Below are 20,373 nucleotides of genomic sequence, written 5' to 3' on the forward strand. Positions count from 1 at the left end.
CCGTGAGGGGAAAGCAGTTCCAGGAAACCTTGAGGAGAGCCGCTGTCGCAACCGAACTCACGGTGGGACGCATCAACCTCCTAGGGCTTGCTGTGTCCCTCAATAAAACTGACGCCGTGGTCTTCAAAAGAAGAGGCTGGAAACTGCGGCCCAACGATGTGATCCCAGTAGGGGGTGAGGCGGTCCCCCTGAGGGCCCACATCAAATACTTGGGCCTAGTCTTGGATAGCAAGTGGGAGTTCGAGGAACATTTTGCCAACCTGGTTCCTCGGCTTGTTGGTGCCGCCTCGGCGCTGAGCCGTCTATTGCCCAATGTAGGAGGCCCCCAAGCTCCATGCCGACGCCTATATGCGAACGTCGTTCGCAGCATGGCACTATACGGGGCACCTATATGGGCCGGGAGGCTTAACAGCAAAACGAGGGCCCTCCTCCGAAGGCCGCAGAGAGTGATTGCGCAACGCATCATAAGAGGGTACAAGACAATAGGGCACGCAGCCGCTTGCGCCCTCGCCGGCACCATACCGTGGGAGCTTGACGCCCGACTCCTGGCCGAGAGGTACAACCAGCGGACGGAGTTACGCATCGCCGATGAGCGTCTGGCTCCCAGGGAGTTGGAGGCTCGGCTTGATGCGGAAAAGAAGAGAGCGAGGGATCGTTGGAAAAGCCAGCTGGAGGACGAGCCCTATGGTACGTATACCATAGCGGCGCTCCTCACATCTTTTGACAGCTGGCTAGACCGAAAAAGTGGTACTCTTACGTATAGACAAGTGCAGGTAATGACTGGACACGGCTGCTTCGGTCATTACCTGTACACAATAAGGAGGGAACCTTCGCCGGTTTGTCACCATTGCGGGTACGATGATGACACTGCTTATCACACGATGGTGGAATGCCCAACCTGGGCTCCTGAGAGATGGGAGCTGGAAATGGCCCTGAACGTGGATGATCTCTCGCTGCACAATATAGTAGCAAGAATCCTAGTCAGCGAGAGATCCTGGGCGGCGTTCCATAACTTTTCCGAAAAAGTAATGAGAAAGAAGGAAGAAGCGGAGCGGGCGCGCGAGGACAGAGCCGATGCGCATCCGCTACGACAAAGACGGAGGGGAGTCAGGCGGCGGCAATTCGTCAATGCCTTGATTCCCCAGTAGAGCTGCGGGCTGGGGACCCGTAAATAAAGCTCTACACGCTCGAGGAGGGGTTGTAGCGTTACACAATCCCTCCTCCTCCAATCTGAGGGTGCCCCCGGTGAACAGCCGGGGCGGCCGGGGGAGCATCGTGGTAGAATATTAGTGACCTCACGGTGCTCCCCTATAACGGCAGAGAGGGTAACGCCGCAGGGGTTTTAGTGGGTATTCTCCTCCCCTCCCTCTGATTAGCAGAGGGAGTTACGGGAGGAGCGAGTCCCACATACCACCCCCACAATGGGCCTCTCCAGCCCGGGGTGGATGCATAAATGCATTTCCCCTGCGTCAAAAAAAAAAAAAAAAAAAAAAAAAAGGTTAGAACTGCGAGCCTTACAGAAACGAAATGCTACTAGAAAAGTGGTTTTGGTTAGGTTCGAACTGCAATCCTCACAGAACCGAACTGCTATCAGAGAAGTGGATTCGTGAGGCTAAAACTGCGACCCTACAGAAACAAAATGCTACCTACTAGAATAGTGGGTGGTTTTACCTCCTTTTCTACATAGTGCACCATATATGTACAATAATCTTTCACCGGCCCCCATAGGAGTCGGTTTTTTTTCTTGAAACTTATTTTCTACTATTTTATGTCGAACTATATGAGTATAATAAGTAGGAACAAAGTCAATCGCTCTATATAATTTTTGGCAAACCGCGAGTTCTCAGTTCGGGGCGAACTACTAGTATTAATTATTTTTAACTTTAAGTAAAGAGGACTAACTTATTTGTAGTTTTCAAACAAATGAAGATTGACATCGTCAAAATATTTGCTTGTCAATGGCAGAAAGCATGTGTCTTTGGCGTGTGTTTACTTTGATTTAATAAGAATTTGTTTATTTACTTGATTTTATTTATATTGTTAACAGAATGTCTGAAAATATGTCTCTTCCTTGGCACATTTCTTTAGAAGATGCCCCAACGTTAAAAAACGACAAATTTCCTTACCAGACATCATTGTTAAAACACTATTGCAAATTAGATGTACATACAAATCCTTGTGAAGAATTACAAACAGGTATCATGTGTGACATTGGTATTAACAATCGAGACCCTAGCAACGTTCAAAGGCTTATTTCCTCTGGTATGACTGTAGCTCGTCTCAATATGAGAGATATGGAACCAAATGCATGTACTCAACTAATTCAGAGCATCCGACAAGCTGTATATAACTTTAGTGCTGAATTGCAGTATGTATATCCTTTAGCGGTGATTGTTGATGTTAGAGGCCCTGATATTGTAACTGGTGATCTAAAAAGTGGTCCACGTACCACAGTGGAACTATTCCAAAGCAATACTATACGTTTGACTACTGATACCAGCTGGCGCGAAAGCGGTACGGCAGAATGCCTCTTTGTTGGATATGATCGTCTTACTGATCTTACAACAGGAGACACTATATTTATAGATAGTTTAACACCAGATAAAATTAAATTAGTGGTGTCCAAAGTGGGCGATGATTCTGTGGAATGCGTAATCGCAGTAGGAGGAACTATTGGTGCTAAAATGACAGTCCGCATTTCGTCGGTACCCCTTGCCAATTTTGTAAATCAAAATGAGAGTCGTGAATCATTAGCATGTGGCGAGTCCATAGGAGAACAACTTTTCGAACATATGGAAGGACAAATTGCTTGGGCTCTTGCTTATGATGTTGATGCGATTTTAGTTTCTAACACTCAACAAAGAAACGATATCAGACAAGTACGAGACCTAATACAGGATAAAGGCAAACATTTACTTTTGTTTGCTAGCATTGATACAACTTTAGGATTAGATAATATTGATGAAATAATAGATGAAGCTGATGGACTTTTCTTAGATCGAAGCATTCTTGCCACAGATTTGCCAATAGAAAAAATATTTATTGCACAGAAAGTAATTCTTGCAAAATGCAACAATATTGGCAAGCCGTGTATTTGCAAAGCTGTTATAAATGAGCAGATTCCTACATTATGCGTTAATGATATAGCAAATCTCGTACTGGACGGTGCAGATGTCCTTTCCTTAGAATTTAATTATGAATCTCCATTGAAAAAGTTTGCTCCGTGTTACGACGGACATCGTATGGCGGAGCACTGTGTTGCAGCTGCTTCTGTTATTGGTAGACACGCAGAACGTATAGTGTGGCAACCAAGGACTTATGGAAATGTAGAGCTAATGCAAAGTCCCCTCAAGGAACCAACTCAAGCAATCTGCGTGACTGCAGTAGAATTAGCTGAGCGTTCCAATGCGTCTGTAATTATATGCCTGACAAATTCTGGGCGAACTGCAAAAATTATTTCACACGCACGACCATCCTGCCCTGTAGTGGCTGTCACCCGAATGTGCCACGCTGCTAGGCAGTTACGTTTCTGGCGAGGTGTTCGCTCGGTGCACTACTTCGAAACTCCTAAAGATAACTGGATATCTGAAGTAGACGCTAGACTTCACGCTGGATTAAACTATTGCAAGGCAAAATGCGTTTTGCATGCAGGTGACGCTTTTGTTGCAGTCACAGGATCTCGTCGAGGCGTAGGATACTGCGATTCTGTTAGACTCTTGTACGCAAGTGCCCGTGATACTGTATCCGTAGAGTAATATTGATGTATAATTGACTTGTTTTACACTGTTTTATAAAATATTATACCTAGTATGTTCCAATATCAATTGTTTTGTTTCTTATATTACAAATGCATGAGTATATTGAGTATGCCGCACCCAGATATTTTAAACAAAATATTATTACTCATAAAAACATACAACCGAATTGATAACCTCCTTTGAGATTTGGAAGTCGGTTAAAAATGGGGCTTAAGATGATAAGATCTTAGTTATGTTTATACCAAATTTACATACACTGTTTATAACTAAGGGAACGTCGCTTAGACACATTGCCCGTTTTTTGTCTAAAGCCGTCAATACCTTTAAGACAACGAATAGGTGCCATAGGTGGCGGCCGATTATTTTAGCCCTTATAACTACATGTCTGGAGCTACCATGAAAGCAACAGCAGAAGGGGCTGATCACGATCAGGGTCAGGGTGGCCTTGAATCGTCGGAAACCTGGATGGTTACCGTGTAGCAAGACCGCGGGTCATGATTATCATGAATTCATAAATTAAATATACTAAAACGAGTTTTTTTAAGCTAATCAAAATCATGTTCATTATTGCATTTTGCATGGAATCATGTGTATGTTTAGTGAGTATTATATTCTTTGGTGTTGGTCCTAGTAGCATATTTCGAAAGGGCATTTGGTTTTGAATTTATGGTAATATCGGAATGCACCTTTTTTGAGATTGAATATTGACAGTATTGATATTGACATTGACATTGTTTATGTCAGGTCATTGTCAGGTGAACCGGGAATTAAGCTTAGCGTTTCATTTTCAAGCTCTTAGCTTTTAAACTGTAAACTTGCTTTTTATTTTAGAGTTTCAAGATAGAGGATTACATAATTTGAGCACACATGAGGTTATCGGAATGTCTCTTGAGAATACTTTACAAGAAATAGGTGCCGGACTTATTTCCACTCGAGCAAATGAGAGAAAGAAAAATGCAGAGTCCTTGAAAACCTTCCTTGCCGCCAATGCAGTTCCTGCACTTCTTAGCAATAATACAATAAAGAAAAAGGGATATAATTGGAATAATGTATTCGATGACGTCCACGAGTACATCTTAAAGGTAATATGAACATATTATGTAGAAATTCGAATTGTAAAAAATAAACTGACTATTGTAAGTTTTAATCATGGATGAGATATAAATATTTTCATAACAACTATAATAGACTCTAGCTGTTTATAAGTACTAGTACTCTTTATAATATTATAAAAAAGTTGTGGCTGTTTCTTATGAAACAAATACTTCCCCCATACAAAACATGTAGAGAGTTAAGTTCCAATAACTTTGGGAAATGCCTTATGGGTGTACCCATAAGGTACCCTCTACACATACTCTCTACCTTCAACTTTAATTTCATGGGGCAACCTGTCCAAGCTGAGCGTTTCTTTTATTTTTTGCCATTTTTATACACGGTGACCTTAGCCATTGGACAAACCCAGAAATCCCACGTAGGGTTACTTCTCACAAATGCTCTAACGGTAAATTTTATTAAATTAGAACGAAAGATAAAAAAATAAATTATCAAACAAAAGTTATTTCCAATAATCGACAACAAAAATAAACATACTGTATTAATCATTGGCAGTGCTTTTGATAATTTGTTTGAAAATGTGCGGCAATGATGACATTTGTCAAAAGTCAGAATCTTATTAATGTCATAAACAAAAAAGATAATCAAAACGGTTGAAGAAGGTTTCATACTATTTATTACCTCAGGAGCTACTAACACATACAGTTGCTCCAAAGTAAAAAAATCGTAATGTTAATTTCTTCGTAACAGCTACACCGATTGTTATGATACATTGTATACTGGTTCTAAATACCCTAATGCATATGTACATTTCGGCATTGTCCAATGGCTAGGGACACCCTGTATATTATGACCTTTTTTCCCACTTTTGTGTTATTTCTAGCCAGGATCGAAAGCCCTTTTTATCTTTAAGGGAGAAAAAAATTGACCTCAAATTTCCATACATTTTTCAAACTTTCCTTTTTGTTACCACCATACAAAGTACATGGGGTGACACAATACGACAAAAACTCTGGGACATTTTTTTATCCCATTAGGATCAAAAGAGCTTGTGATTGTGAGTAGAAATGACAAAAAAGGTCACAATATATAAAATTGGCACAAAATAAAAGAAACACTCACCTGATCTTAACCTTTCATTTTTAACCGCAGTCATCTAAGGGGCTATTCATAAATTACGTCATTTCAAATTAGGGGGGGGGTCTGGACATCGGATGATGGTAGCATGACGTAGGCGGAAACGGGGTCATTCGAAGCATGATCTTTGGATGATTTTAGGGGGGGGGTCAAAAATCGTCAAAAACGATGACGTAATTTATGGACAGCCCCTAATGTATGAAGCAAAGTGGCATCATCACTAGCATCTTTGTAAATTAAGATGGAGTTTGAGCTCCGCATGTAAATTTATTGACAGTTTTAAAGTTTAATGCAGTGTAATTTATTTAGCAACACTCAAGGGACTGCACGTTTTTTGACGCTACAGGCCCCGTGCATGAACTATATGTAAATGTGTCGTTTATGCTTCCAATGTAGCCCACAAGATGGCAGAACCTACTGTGCCCAAGGAAACATACCGACGAGAACAGTCGATGGTAGCACTAGCTTTGGCGATGTACATGTGCACATATGTTTTCGACTCGGGCCACAAGATGGCAGACTCTCCCTATATGTAGAGAGTTTTCGTTATATAGAGAGAAATGAATATGAAAGTCTTTACTTTCATATTCATTACTCTAACTATAGACAACAATTGTCGACGTTATAGGGAGTGAATCGTTATATCAAGTGATGTTATATGGTGTTTACATTGTATTTACTTTTAAAATTTGTTTATGTTTATGTGACAACAGGAATTGGAGAAATATGAGACTTCAAAAACTTTCTTCAATGTCACAGCACCTCTTTGCACATCATTATTGCACTTGTGCTTGGCTGGATCCAATAAAGGTAAAAATTTATTATTTTCGCAACTATGAAAATTAATAGAGTAAGCTGCCTTTGGGGGCTACCAGGAAAATCATAGCTTGAAAATTGTCTATCTTCATCCTTGTCTCTTATATGTATATTGTATAGTAGTTAGTAGAGTGATAGAGATGGACATACACTTTCTTCAAATTTTATGGTAACTATCCTTACTTCAATCACCTATACAAAGGTCTTTTTTGTAGGCTAATATTAAGGGGGCTAGTTTATTTATTTATTTTATATTAGATAAATATCTGATTTCATGATTACTTTGAATTTCTTTTTTACTATATATCTTAAAAAAACTCAGAGTATTATGGAAAAAGTTATGGTAGCATTACATAATTTATGTAAAACAGGTTAAACAGGGTTATGAAATATTTTACCTCCTATAAAGTTATTTACAATACATATGGCGCTAATTTACCGCCCTAGTCCGGTAACTAGCGGTATTCGTGCGTATGTCGAAAATTTAAAGGGCCATATGTACTGTAAAACGTACAATACATGTGCGAAAGGGTAATTCACAACTCATGTTGATTTAAAAAACTCCTTTCAGTTGTGTTTGAATTTATCGCCACTCGTTGAGAATTTCCTACTTTCTGCACTTGTATTGTAATGTACTAATAAATTGGCAGGCCAGGCATACATCAGCTGTGAGAAAGTAATGGAAGCATGTTTGTTTGTGTTGAAAGACAAACGCATGGCGACTGCCATCGGAGATGCGTATTTACAGTTGCTGTACAAACATGTATTGCCATATGAACATTATGTGAGTTTTATAACACCTGCAACATGGGAAGGTAAGAACACACATGTTTCTCTTCTCTATAACTAAATTAATGGTAGTAAAATTTCTAAAGTTGCGAACTTTGTAAGGCCCACCATACATCATGCAATTTTTTTCTTTTTTAATTTGAAATTGTTGTATAGTAAATTGGGATGAATTTTGTTTGTTTGAGAGAACACTGAAACAAAAGGTATTTTACTTAATTTAAGAAAGGTTCTAGTTAGATTGATACATTGCACATTGTAATACCCATTGGGCTTTTACAAGGTTCAGATACGAAAGATTCCATCTCGAAAATAAAAATAAACTAAACATGATCATCATGATCATGTTGTGTGCATTCACTTGTGAATTTTTAAACAAATTCATTTTGACAGAGTGCCAAGAGTAATAAAGGAGACAACAAAAGTGTGAATTTATAAGGAATACTCATTTGAATTAAATTATTGACCTGTTGGATTATAATACTGCATATTAAATAAGCATATGTTTAAATTACAAGTGAATGCTTGTCAAACACATTTTTATTTAATCAATCAATCAATCAATGACATGAAATATGAACGCAATTATTGCCCACTTGTATGCGGATCAGGTTTTGATGACAATGATTAAACTAGTGGCTCTCTGAACTGTAGACCTTGCGAAGCCCCATGGGTCCGCCACTTTCATTCCCTAAAACTGTAGCGACAAAATAATTCTGAATAATTATCTGCTTACCGAAAATCACGAGAATCGGCTTGGAAACTCGCTCCCTATCGGTTCACTAGAACCTAAATGGTCGCGTACCTACTGTGCGATTTAAGAGGAATTTCCTCCCGCGGACGCTCCGGCTGTGGAATGAGCTCCCCTCCGAGGTTTTCCCGAGGGTCTACATCTACAGTATGGTGTTCTTCAAAAAAGGAATTTACAGGATTTTGAAAGGTCGGCAACGCGCATGTAACACCTCTGGAGTTGCAGGCGTTCATAGGCTACGGTGACTGCTTACCATCAGGCGGACCGGATGCTTGTTTGCCACCGATGTGGTATTAAAAACAAATTTCACGTATAGACGAGAACATCTGGATTCTGGACATACAAAGAATTTTTCTAAGTTAAAATGGAATTATTTGCCTTCACTCAGTCAAATATGGCCTATCAAAAATTTCAAAATACAAAGAGACAGTGTAATTAATAATTAAAAAATTTTTTCCTAGTTTACTGCTTAGGCAAGCATACATATTTAATTTAGTTAATTTTGTTTCAATTTCTACCTTAATCTGAACAAAATAAAGTCGTGAATTAAAACACGCCACTCAATCGTAATGATACTTGTTATCGTACTAATATTACAAATGTTAAAGTTTATTAATAATTGCCTGAACTAATTTCTACCCTAGTGGGAAAACGTCACCGAGAGGGGTGTAATCAGGATTATAATTTAATAGGAGAAAACTAAGGGCCTAAGGGGGAATAAGGGGGCAGTTCAACAAATTCTACACGGACGCAGTCCCGGGCGGCGGCTAATAATGACTTTATTTTTTGTTGTAAAGACGCAATTACAAAACTTGAAATAGGAATATTACCAATGAAACCATAAACAGTAATTAGGTATAGCTCAGGCGTGTGGTGTATTTCGCGTGTTTTTTTTACATTTCTTGATTGCAGATTTGCTGGAAATAAGTGTCAAGTCATCTCTAACAAATCACACACAACTCGACACTTACACGTTGTTGCGACTGACCTGTAGTGTCATCAAAAAGGCAGCTAGTTGTACCCAATTCGATGTGCCATTGAGAAATGCTCTGCCACAACTGAAGAAATACTTCCATAGAATAGAGAGTGATAAAAAAAATCAGGAGACTGTGACTGAGATCACAAGTATACTATTAGAAAAGGTATTATATCAAGTTTTTGTTTATTTGACAACTATCAGTACCTACCTACCTATAATGAATATTTATTTTGCAATTAGATATAACAGTACATATTATTTATCATGTTTACTAAAAGGTCTATCAAGAAATTCTACACACTATACTCTATAGCATTGGTACGATAGGATAACTGCGAGTGTGCCAGTGGTCAAAGAATCTTATGCAATGCGAAATAGAGTAGATATTTTGGCGTATGTTTTGTCTTGTCGCGTTGACATATTTTTCAAGTGTGGTCTAACTTCACTATAATACAGTTGTTATTGTTTTAGATGTATTTGATAGCAACGTGGTCAGCACAACGGGACCACCCTGATGTGCTTTTTATTGAATACACTTTCTTTTAATGTTCTAGCTTTCATCTGAGGGCCGACTGACTATGTGTGAATTTACAGAGGCTACACTACCCTTACTCTTAAAATATTATGATCAAAATGCAGACCAAAGGAAGAAGGTAGGACTCAAATACATACTTTAAAACGTATATAGTCAGCAGCAATAGTAGCTAAGCGGGCGAGGTGTTCAAAATGTACTTGACGCGACTTTATTGTTAAGAGAATAAGAGCGCGTCAAGGTAATTATGAACACTTCGCTCGCTTAGCAACTTCTGCTGCTGACTGTACATGAAAATGTCTAAATCTGGCTTCTATTTTAAAATTATATCAAATTAATTTTCAGGCTTCTGTCTTCAAGGTTTTACATCTCATAGTACTTCTACATCATCCTGAAGGGAAACATCAAGGAGAGAATGGAAGCCTTGCTCATAATTGGAACGTTTGGAACAAATATTTGAACAGTATCATGGAGATCACTTGCTTGGAAGCGAGTTATTTGCAAAAATTAAGAAAGCACAATGACTCAACTCAATATTGCGAGTACTATTATACGTTGGCCGCATCAGTATATTTTCAGGTAAGTATTTACAAATCTCCATTTTCTCTTTAAACATACTTACCCTTAATCAATAATTCCTTAAGTTTCACGGAACTTGCTTTTGTAGGCCTGATGATTTGTCTCCAACCGTCTACGTCTAGGTATCATTGTATAAATTTTAATGAAATTATCTTGAATTTTGGTTTCGTTCGAAGGCATATATTTTATTAGCAAGACCTTGGTCTGCGATTGACGCTCTATAGAACAGAGGGTCTACCGCGAAACTCGTTCGACGTGTTGCCTCCCTATCACACTTACGTACGAATTTACAAGTGCGACAGAGAGGCAACACGTCGAACGTGGTACGCGGTAGGCCCTCTGTACGTACAACTTCACGTTCTATAGAAGTGACAATTTCCCTATCCAACGGTTCATTTTCGACTGAATATTTTTTTTTAGATTTTGAATATGCCTTCACAATCTGCTGATGAAACAATGAATTCCTCAAAGAGACAGAGAATTTCATTGAACAACTATAAATGCTTCTCTGATCTGATAGATGAGCTACGGACCAATCATGTGCCATGGTATGATTACTTATTAATTTTTATTAGCCTGGTTAAGTGTCCCACTGCTGGGCAAAGGCCTCCCCTCGCTTCCTCCACTCAACCCTGTATTTTGTAGTTTCCCGCCAATCCAGATAAAATGCGTCCAAGTCGTCCCGCCATCTCCTTTTCGGTCTGCCTGCACTCCGGCTAGCACCATCTATGGTGTTCCGTGGATCTCACTCCGTAACCATTTTGGCCCACCTTTCAGGGTGCATGCGGCAGACATGTCCAGCCCAGTCCCACTTAAGCTTAGCGGTCTTGACACCTACATCTACAACTCTAGTTCTGGAGCGCAGTTCCGTGTTTCTGATTCTATCAGTCCTGCGAACACCCAGTATACTGCGCTCCATCGCTCGCTGGCAAACCTTGAGTTTGGACTTTAAAGCCTCAGTTAATGACCATGTCTGAGCACCATAGGTTAGGATAGGCAGGATAATATATAATTTATAATTTTTATATATTTTTTTTAATTATAAATATTTTTAATTATAATACTTATGTTTTAGTAGAGTTAGAGTTACCCAAGTTACCCAATATTCAATCTATTACCTACTTATATTGTTCCTAAAACTGAGCTGTCTTGGAAACTTAATTGAAAATTATGGCTTATTGATAATAATGAAAAATATTTTGTCTCCAAGGAATTGTGATTTAGCTATTATAAGTACAATTTCAAATCATATTCCCACCAAACTTAAACTCTATTTCAAAGTATTAGGATTATTTTTTTTAGAATTGTTTACAATCTTAGACCTGTTTAATTGGTAAAATATTAAGTTCTTATACAGGATGGCCAAAATATAAGTGCATTCCCGTTGCCAGGGAGGTTTTGGGATTATACTGAGCAACTTTTACTATGGAACCAACACCGAAATCGCGAAAAATTATTTGGGTGTTTTATACATTTTGGCTAGTCCATTTTCTATGGGAGGGTAATTTTTTTTTCGCGATTTCGGGGTTGGTCCCAAAGTAAAAGTTGCTCAGTATAATCCCAAAACCTCCCTGGCAACGGCAATGCACTTATTTTTTGGCCACCGTGTATACTTGATATTGAGAAAAGTTAGAAAACAATTTTTCAGGCTTGGAATTATATGCTCCTACATACAAGATTATGGCCGGCATGTAACAGCACCGGAATATGTGGTTTTACTGGGTGTTGCTGAATATTTAGTCTCAAACAATAATATGCAGAGTTATTGGAATATTTTTGAGCAATTTGCTTGTTTAATTTTGAAGAATTTAGTTAACATGCCAGGTAACAACGAGAAATTGACGACCGAGCCTTTGGTGGCGTTGTGGAACTCTTGTGTCAGGTGAGAAAACATTAATTTAGGTGTTTGTGCCTTCGCTTGAAACATATCGTCAGGTGAAAAGCAAAACTCACTAAGTACCACCACAAGTTCATAGCCATAGTGAACCCTATTAGTACTAAAAGAAGGTCGATTTTTGTTTAATTTTTTTAGTAATTAGTGACTTTTGCTTGTCACCTGACGATATGTGACAGTGACAGTGGGCGTTGGAGGGTCTGCCATCTTGTGGCCTGAATCGGAAACATAAAACACGTACATAGTCAAAGCAAGTGCTGCCATCTATCGTTCTCGAACGTTTTCTTGTGCATAGTAGGTTCTGCCATCTTGTGGGCTACATCGGGAGCATAAACTTCACATTTACGCCTCACGCCAAAAATCTGACGGCTCCTGTGCTGCCCCCTATAGTTCATGCACGCTCCCTATAAAACTGATAAAGTTCTTTGCCCTTAACTGGCAGCGCCATCTATCGGACCACTAAAATATTACTCCTCATTGCGTTTTTATTTCTCCAGTATTTTTGTTATTGCTAGTGTCCGACCGAAGGTTCGGTTTCGGTTTCGGCCAGTTTCGGCCAAAAAATCATGGTTCGGCTGTAGTTTCGGTTTCGGCCAAAAAACTTTCGGCCGGGCCGAAACTTACGAAATAGTACTTCGTACTATGAAACTAACCTATGTGACAAAGACCAAAAGTTGAGGAATAAGTAGCACAACAATATTAATATGTGCCTACATATACTGATTCATGTATAGGTACAGAAATTAATTGGTTTATTATAAAACACAATTCCACTAATGAGGGCGCCACTAGACGGTCCACGCAGTCTTAAGAGGCTGTTAATTTAATACCTATAACGCGCACATTGTCTAATTGTATCGGAGTAAATGAGATAGTACTGTCGCTTGTTACTGGGCCTGGGCAATGGAATAATAAAAAAAACTCATCATCTTCCTCGCGTAATCCCGGAATTTTTGCCATGGCTCATGGGAGCCTGGGGTCGAATTGACAACTAATACCAAGAATTGACGTAGGCACTAGTTTTTACGAAAGCGACTGCCATCAGACTGACCTTCGAACCCAGAGAGTAAACTAGGCCTTATCGGGACTAGTCCGGCTTCCTCACGATATTTTTCCTTCACCGAAAAGCAAATAGTAAATATCAAATGATATTTCGTATATAAGTTCCGAAAAACTCATTGGTACGAGCCGGGGTTTGTACCTGCGACCTTTGGATTGAAAGTTGCACGCTCTTACCGCTAGCTAGGCCACCAGCGCTCAAGGAAATATCTCGCTTTTTAATACAATGGACATTGGTTGGAGTCTGTGCTCAACTACTTATCCTGAAGCCTGAAGCACGGCTTTGACTTCGCATGAAAGTTCGCCTCACTGGGGCACTTGAGGCACTTCGGACGTTTAAGCCCAGGTGAAGATAGGTACCCGGCCTTGGGATATTGTCATCAAAAAATTCGCGCTCGCTGCGCTCGCTTTTTTGATTGACCCTGTATCTACATGTTGACTTGACTGGTGAATGAATAGAGTTAGACCAAGAAAATTCTGCAATTATTTTGATAGCATACGCAGTGCAACTAGTGCAAATGTTATTTATACGTCATAATTTCATAGAAGTTTTGACGTGTAAATAATGTGTTATCAAAATCGTTGCAGAATTATCTTGGTCTAACTCTAGTAATTTTCTTAAAAAAACTGCTTAAGTAACATCAATTTCAAGGACATTGTGTGTTGACAGCCCCTTGATATGTGTGTAAAAGCGGTTTTATGACATTTTTTCAACGATTTTAACAAATCTACAAAAGCTTCGGTTTCGGTTTCGGCCGAAACTAGAGCCAAAGCCGAACATTCGGTTTCGGTTACGGTTTCGGCAAAAAAACATGTTTCGGTCGGACACTAGCTTATTGCTTGATATTATCCCATGTTGTAAGTGTTTTATAATTCCGTAATATTGCCTGAATACAGTCCCAGAATATGGTTTGCCGCTAAGTGGACCAATATTAAGCTTAGAATAAATTACCAAATTATTATTATTTGGACCAATATTGCTGTAACCGGGTATCCCACCAAATTGCTTGGTACAAGCATCCATCATAATTAACAAATATCGCCGAAAGTTCAACAATAATAAAATAACCCCCGCCCGCTTAGTCTGAGGATACGATATTGCGTCATCAGCATTGAATGGGCATAATGACTAATTTTTTTTGTACTTTAGTAGAATTTTTATGCTACACCTACAGTACAATCTCACTAATTCGGCACTAATGCTGACACAAGAGAGCCGGATTACTGGAAAATTCGGATTACTGGAAGTTAGAGCAAATCTGAATAGTATTTTGCATAGTCTAATAAAACATGGTCTTCTATTCCCAGAGTGACACGGGCCTACGTCACAAGAACATTGCCACTTTATTTCAACATAACATGTTACATGGGTACATTATAGCTATGGTTAATAAGTTAAAATATTTCTTTATAATTTTATAATTTTCTTTTATAATGTATTTTATCTTAAATTTTACAATAACACGTCATTTTTAATTATTCGTTAGCAATATCTTCCGATTCACGAAAGAAATTTCAGACGTTCGGGTAATTCTGTTTACATTACTGGCAACACAGGATAGCGCTGTCACATTTGACAATTAGGATCTAGATAACTTCATGCCCTGACCGTCATCTTTGTCGAACGCGTGTTAATTGTTATTTCCTTCTCGCTCAGTGTCAGCAGTCGCAGTGTTTTCCAAACTTTTCACGTCGTAAGCTTGGTAATTAATGTGTAACTGTGAATTAGTTTTTTAAACGTTTGTCTCGTATAGATAAATAAAGTTTAATTTAATACATTAGATTTGTTTTATTTTACTATGTTTCTACATGAATAACTTAAAATTAATGCCGTTAAAATAATTTTCACCGTTGGTTAAAATTCTCCCACATTTTAAAGTTTGAGAACTTGTAAACAGCATGATGACGTAGGCCCGTGTCAGTTAGGTCATACGCGAATCTCGGAATAGAGTACCAGGCGGAGTATATTATTATACTATGGTATTTTGATGTGTTTTTTAGTATGTCGTGGAAATATAACTATAACACAAAATTAATATAAAATTTTACTGTTATCTGGAACTTAGCCATTTATAAAGAGATTGAAGTGTGATAATGTAAGCGCACATAGTAAATTAGGACATACTATAGAATGATCATTTGTACCCCAATTTTAGTGCCGAAATTACTGGGTATACCGGACCATCGAAGTGCCGGATTATCGAGATTTTACTGTATATTTTTTTACAGGAACTCCTCATCTATTAACGATGCTCATAAAGCGACACATACTATAATGCAAACATTGCTTGAATTGTACAACTTTGAATTTCAAACTGTGCAGCCATTATTGAAATTATATTTTGAGAAAGGAATGCCGGTCACAGACTCAAGCATAAAAACATTATGTTGTGTGTATCACAAATATTATAGCAAATGTAGTAACGAACAAGAGAGGAAAAAGTGCCTCGCTTGGCTTTTTCAGGGAAGTATAAGCTCATTAGAAGTGAAACGCGTAAGGCATTTTTTCCTACGCATTATTGCAAACGAGAATTTCATTTTCCAAGAAAGTATCCCTAAGAAACACAATGATCCTTTATATGAAATACTATTCAATTCCAAGGGAAAAGATACTCTATTTAGTATAGGAGATCTTGATATAATAAAGGAAAAGGAAACTCCTAAAAACGTTCTCCAATCCTTGGAAATGAACATTGAAATAGCCAGATTAGTACAAGAACATTTACAGGGAGAAATTACTGGTGATATTGAAAAGTTAAATCGACGCGAGATTGGCCCATTGGAGTTTATCCAGTATGCCCGGGTAATTATCGCATACATGGACGTTACTTCGCAAATTAGCCCTGTTATGCAATCTCAGATTGAAGAAAGCCAGTTGTATATTTGTTTGAAAACTGGCTTAAAAACCATGTCTCGGGCCTTGGCTAAAATGCTTAAAGAGAGCAAAGACGCCAGAGATAAGACAAATTTGTTGCAATGTATGCAGGATCTCTGGCTTACAGACTATCATCCAATAGTGAACTCTTTAGTTCGTTCTTGTGCCGATCAAGAGTTTTTCGCGAGCATAAATGAAATACTGAGCGCACAACAACTTAAAGATGAAGACGAATACGAAAATGACTCTGATTATAACCCTAGCGCTACAAAACACAACTGTATCTGGCTGCTAGCAGCATATTGTCGGAAGAGTTCTGAATATAGAGATGATATTTTCGAGCTTATATTAGACCCGGCGTTGTATGAGCTAACGTCTCCTTGGGACGTCAAATGTGCCTTCCAGTGCATAAGAATATTGATTGAAGAAAGCGTGGAAGAATGTCCCCTCGGTAGGTTCATTTATGATATTTTATTTTGTACTTACAGTGAATTAAATAGGCATGTCTATCACAAGGATTTCAATTTGATTTTATTTGTTTAATTTTTTTTCTTTTTTTTTGTAGCCTCAGTATTTTCTCTTCTGAGCAATATGTGTAGAGCGTTATTTCGAAATTCACAAGCAACTGAGACAATACTACACATCTTATTCGACATTCTGGACCGCGTGTGGACGCTAGACAACAATATGAAGCAAAACTGCTTCATTATGGTCAAAGGGTACCTGCAACGCTGCGAAAAGTTGTACTACCCTCCCCATGTTGCCGCTCTGATCATGAAATGCGTCGCCAGAATGGCTGAATTAAATAATAATAATAATAACGACATGGGGAACATCTTCCGAGATGCCCTAGTGGACCAGATGAAAGGCATCACACACAGCTTACGTTTGTACACCTGCTATCTGTTGGACGTGATTACGAATAACCTTACTGACACTGATATAGAAGCTTATTTTACGGGGCTATTGGAGATCTTTGTTATAAATGTATGTTTTTTTTATTTTATAAATCTTGTGTACATTTTTTTATAATTTTTTTTTAACTTAATACGTCTTTCAGGTATCTGATACAAATGAACAGATAATAAAAGATGAATCAATAAATCGTACTTTAACGGTTCTGCATAATTTCCTCGCTCTAGCGCAATCAAAACACTCATCAATCCATAGAGTGATTACTGGTCTTCTATTTATAAAGACGGAGAAATCGTTGGATACATCATTAGTAAAAACATTTTTGAATAAAATTACGAAATCGGTGACGTGCGGAGACATTGATGCCTACCTTGACGACAACGTAGTTTCCGTCATTCATTTCTGGATATCGAAAAACAAAAAGATTGAAGAATTGCCGTTCGAAGTGTTAGGTTTTCAAAATGTAGACAGTTTTCTGGAAAAACACATGAAATGGATAATAGCGGCAGATATTTTGTGGAACAATGAAGGTGATGTGCTGAAGAGCAAATTTTTAAATAAGATGAAACTCAAATTACGCAAAAGTGAAAAAAGCATTATAGAGGTAAAATATATCTTAATTATAAAAACACTAACACGTATAACTGAGCATTGGTAGATCTTATCGCGTTGCAATAAGGCTTACCAATGGTTTTTTTTAAACGTGTCAATGACGGTACATAAGTAGTACTCGTAATTTTTTAAGTCTCATGATGAATATATGGTATTTGCTAAGCGTTTTCAAGAAATATTACTAACAAGTATTATACGTCATTGTTACAGATGTGTTTCCCCAACATGATAGTGTTATGCTTACCATACATTGTGACGGAAAAATACAGTCTTAATTTCTCGGGACCTGACCAACACGCCTTCCGTCAATATACGAAGCACGCCGATAAAATGTTCAAAACCACGAGAAATATACTGGATAGTGACAAATGGAGTTGCTTGATTGCGGATACGATGCCAGAGCTACTACTGATGAGTGCGATGCATTTGCGCGACCAGGCGGGTGTCGAAGAGATGTTTGGAGTGAATATACCAGCAAATACAGAGTCTTACTTGTATCCGAAGGCTGTGTTTAGTTCGATATTGAGAAGTGTTGGTGTGAGTTATATTACTTATATTATTTCACCCGTTTCATAGTTCGCTTCTATATGTTTTACATTTATTCAGTGAAGAGTTAATTATTGCCTTAGAGAGATAGCCTCCGTAGCCTAACTCAGGAAGAAAACCGATTTTCTGAAAATAGAGAAGCAGAAGCAGCACAACGCTTTTCAGCTAAGCTTTTTGTCCTAGCTCAGAATTCTTAGTTAAACCCTTTGTTTCACTATCAATACAATGTTAGACGCATATTTTTTTTTACAGGAATGGATTGACGGAAATATAATGCAGTACTTGTGTACAGACCAAGCCACCACGATATTCGACATACTCCTCAAATTATGGGAAAATGTTCTCAAAACGAAAGTTTTCGAATTCCGAGTGATGTCCTTATACTCATTCATTACATTTGTCGAGTTTGTTCCTCTAGGGTTTGACTCGGACGCGTTTGTTGCCAACTTTACATGCAATCATCTCACTCACGCAATCAAATCTTCCACGAACAAAGACGAATTGCGCGTATTGACGCAATCGCTAAAGATTGTCCTAACGAGACTTTCGCCGCAATCTGCTGATCTGATCCGAAAACCGATGCTAAAGGCTTTATCAGTGTTGCTGATCAAAAAAGAAGAAGGTTTCGACAAAGAATGCGAAGGATTGTTAAAATACTTACCTGTGGATATGAAAGAGACTCTCAGACAGAATGAAGACGTGGTAGATTTCAGCAATGCGTCTCATGGAGCGGTATTGTCTTGTGCTTCAAGTGTGGAGTTCTCTGAAAGACTCAAAGCGTATAGTTTTACTCTAACTTGCCCGAGGTACCTAGTATTGATAATGTTTTGTAACTATGTGTAAAATAATACCAGAAATCGCCCTCTTTTGTCGTGAAGGGTAATGAGACAGTGTAACTGTAAATATTTGGGTTCGAATCCCGGTAAGGGCATTCACTTGTGTGTTTATTACAAATATTTGTTTCTGACTTATGGAAGTCTTCTGTTTTATAATTATTTATATATATCTATGTATTATATACAACGTAGTCTAGTACTGGCGCAATGACATTTGCTACCCTTTTGATTCAAATTCCTTTATCAATCAATGGTTCTTAATCTTATTATAATCCCACGCCATTTTCCAGCCATGAAGCTTTAAGCAACCTACGCCAGTTCGTCAAGTTGAACAAAAATCACGTCAACAAACTGTGCGAGGAATTAAATACCAAGCATTTTTCTGAAGAATGCAAAACGAGCGTCATACATCAAGTCATTTACGCTCTCACCAACATTATGAAATCTTCGTCTGATGATAAGGTTTGTAATCACTTTATCATGTTAGTCAATTTTTCCGGGGATTCCCATCGACGAGTGCATTTCACATTTTAGAGGTATCCGATAATTGTTGTAAAACATTTTTATTGGCAAAACATAACTAACACTTTATTAACACACAAACTAACTTTTGAGGAGTACCAAATTTCTTTATTAGTCTTAAAACTTTAGAAGAGAATCAGGTTTAATTTCTGTAAATGAAATTTAAATAATGGCGACAGCTTACTCAAATCACGTCAAAAATCCAGCCAACCACTTGATGTTGAAATATGTTATGTATCTTTCGCCATAGGTAGTGAGTACGCTTTAGAGGGTTTCCGCATTTAACTCTTTGTAAGACACCCTTGTCAGGAATTATGCAAAATTGAACCCTATCACTTTGAAATAAATTTCAAAATCTGGTGGGAAATATATTCCCTCTGCCGTATAAAGACTTAAGACTTGATTTTAAACTAGAAGTAGTTCTTCAGTGTACACATAATTTTTTTTTATGACATAATAGGTAAATCGGTATTCTTACAGATCATAATCGAAGCCTGCAACTGTTTGGCAGAGATCGGCACATACGACTTAAAAACCATCGTCACAGTGCCCCCACCGGACACGAAGCGGGTGATACATCTACCGCCGAAACAGCGCTTCGCTTTCGCCGTCATGGCGGTCCTTTCCGAGGCTCTCTGTGATGACAATCCAGCAGCTACTAATAAAGCTGTTGCGGCTTTGAGTGATATATTTAAATATCGCGAAGGAAAAGATGCTTTAGGT

General features: G+C 38.4%; 2 protein-coding genes across 2 annotated transcripts in view; both read left to right on the plus strand.

Annotated features, from left to right (window-relative positions):
* Nucleotides 1-1,967: 1,967 nt before the first annotated feature.
* On the plus strand, nucleotides 1,968-3,813 carry LOC134790642 (pyruvate kinase-like). Its single transcript, XM_063761501.1, has one exon. The coding sequence runs from the start codon at nucleotides 2,049-2,051 to the stop codon at nucleotides 3,753-3,755; it is 1,707 nt and encodes a 568-aa protein (XP_063617571.1). The 5' UTR covers nucleotides 1,968-2,048; the 3' UTR covers nucleotides 3,756-3,813.
* Nucleotides 3,814-4,497: 684 nt separating this feature from the next.
* The window catches only part of LOC134790710 (serine-protein kinase ATM), a 41,776-nt gene continuing 25,900 nt past the window's right edge, over nucleotides 4,498-20,373 (plus strand). Inside the window, exons 1-15 of the mRNA XM_063761616.1 lie at nucleotides 4,498-4,840; nucleotides 6,662-6,758; nucleotides 7,415-7,579; nucleotides 9,214-9,443; nucleotides 9,835-9,933; nucleotides 10,158-10,391; nucleotides 10,812-10,939; nucleotides 12,040-12,273; nucleotides 15,574-16,670; nucleotides 16,785-17,206; nucleotides 17,280-17,738; nucleotides 17,957-18,283; nucleotides 18,545-19,098; nucleotides 19,419-19,590; nucleotides 20,131-20,371. Of these exons, the coding sequence (XP_063617686.1) occupies nucleotides 4,640-4,840; nucleotides 6,662-6,758; nucleotides 7,415-7,579; nucleotides 9,214-9,443; nucleotides 9,835-9,933; nucleotides 10,158-10,391; nucleotides 10,812-10,939; nucleotides 12,040-12,273; nucleotides 15,574-16,670; nucleotides 16,785-17,206; nucleotides 17,280-17,738; nucleotides 17,957-18,283; nucleotides 18,545-19,098; nucleotides 19,419-19,590; nucleotides 20,131-20,371 (4,660 nt within the window). The 5' untranslated portion in view covers nucleotides 4,498-4,639. The remainder of the gene's footprint in view (nucleotides 4,841-6,661; nucleotides 6,759-7,414; nucleotides 7,580-9,213; nucleotides 9,444-9,834; nucleotides 9,934-10,157; nucleotides 10,392-10,811; nucleotides 10,940-12,039; nucleotides 12,274-15,573; nucleotides 16,671-16,784; nucleotides 17,207-17,279; nucleotides 17,739-17,956; nucleotides 18,284-18,544; nucleotides 19,099-19,418; nucleotides 19,591-20,130; nucleotides 20,372-20,373) is intronic.

The sequence above is a fragment of the Cydia splendana genome, chromosome 5 (assembly GCF_910591565.1).
Source record: "Cydia splendana chromosome 5, ilCydSple1.2, whole genome shotgun sequence".
In the NCBI taxonomy this organism is placed as follows: domain Eukaryota; kingdom Metazoa; phylum Arthropoda; class Insecta; order Lepidoptera; family Tortricidae; genus Cydia; species Cydia splendana.

Coding starts and splice junctions, on each gene's coding strand:
- LOC134790642 (XM_063761501.1), top strand. CDS start 2,049: ATGTCTGAAAATATGTCTCTTCCTTGGCACATTTCTTTAGAAGATGCC.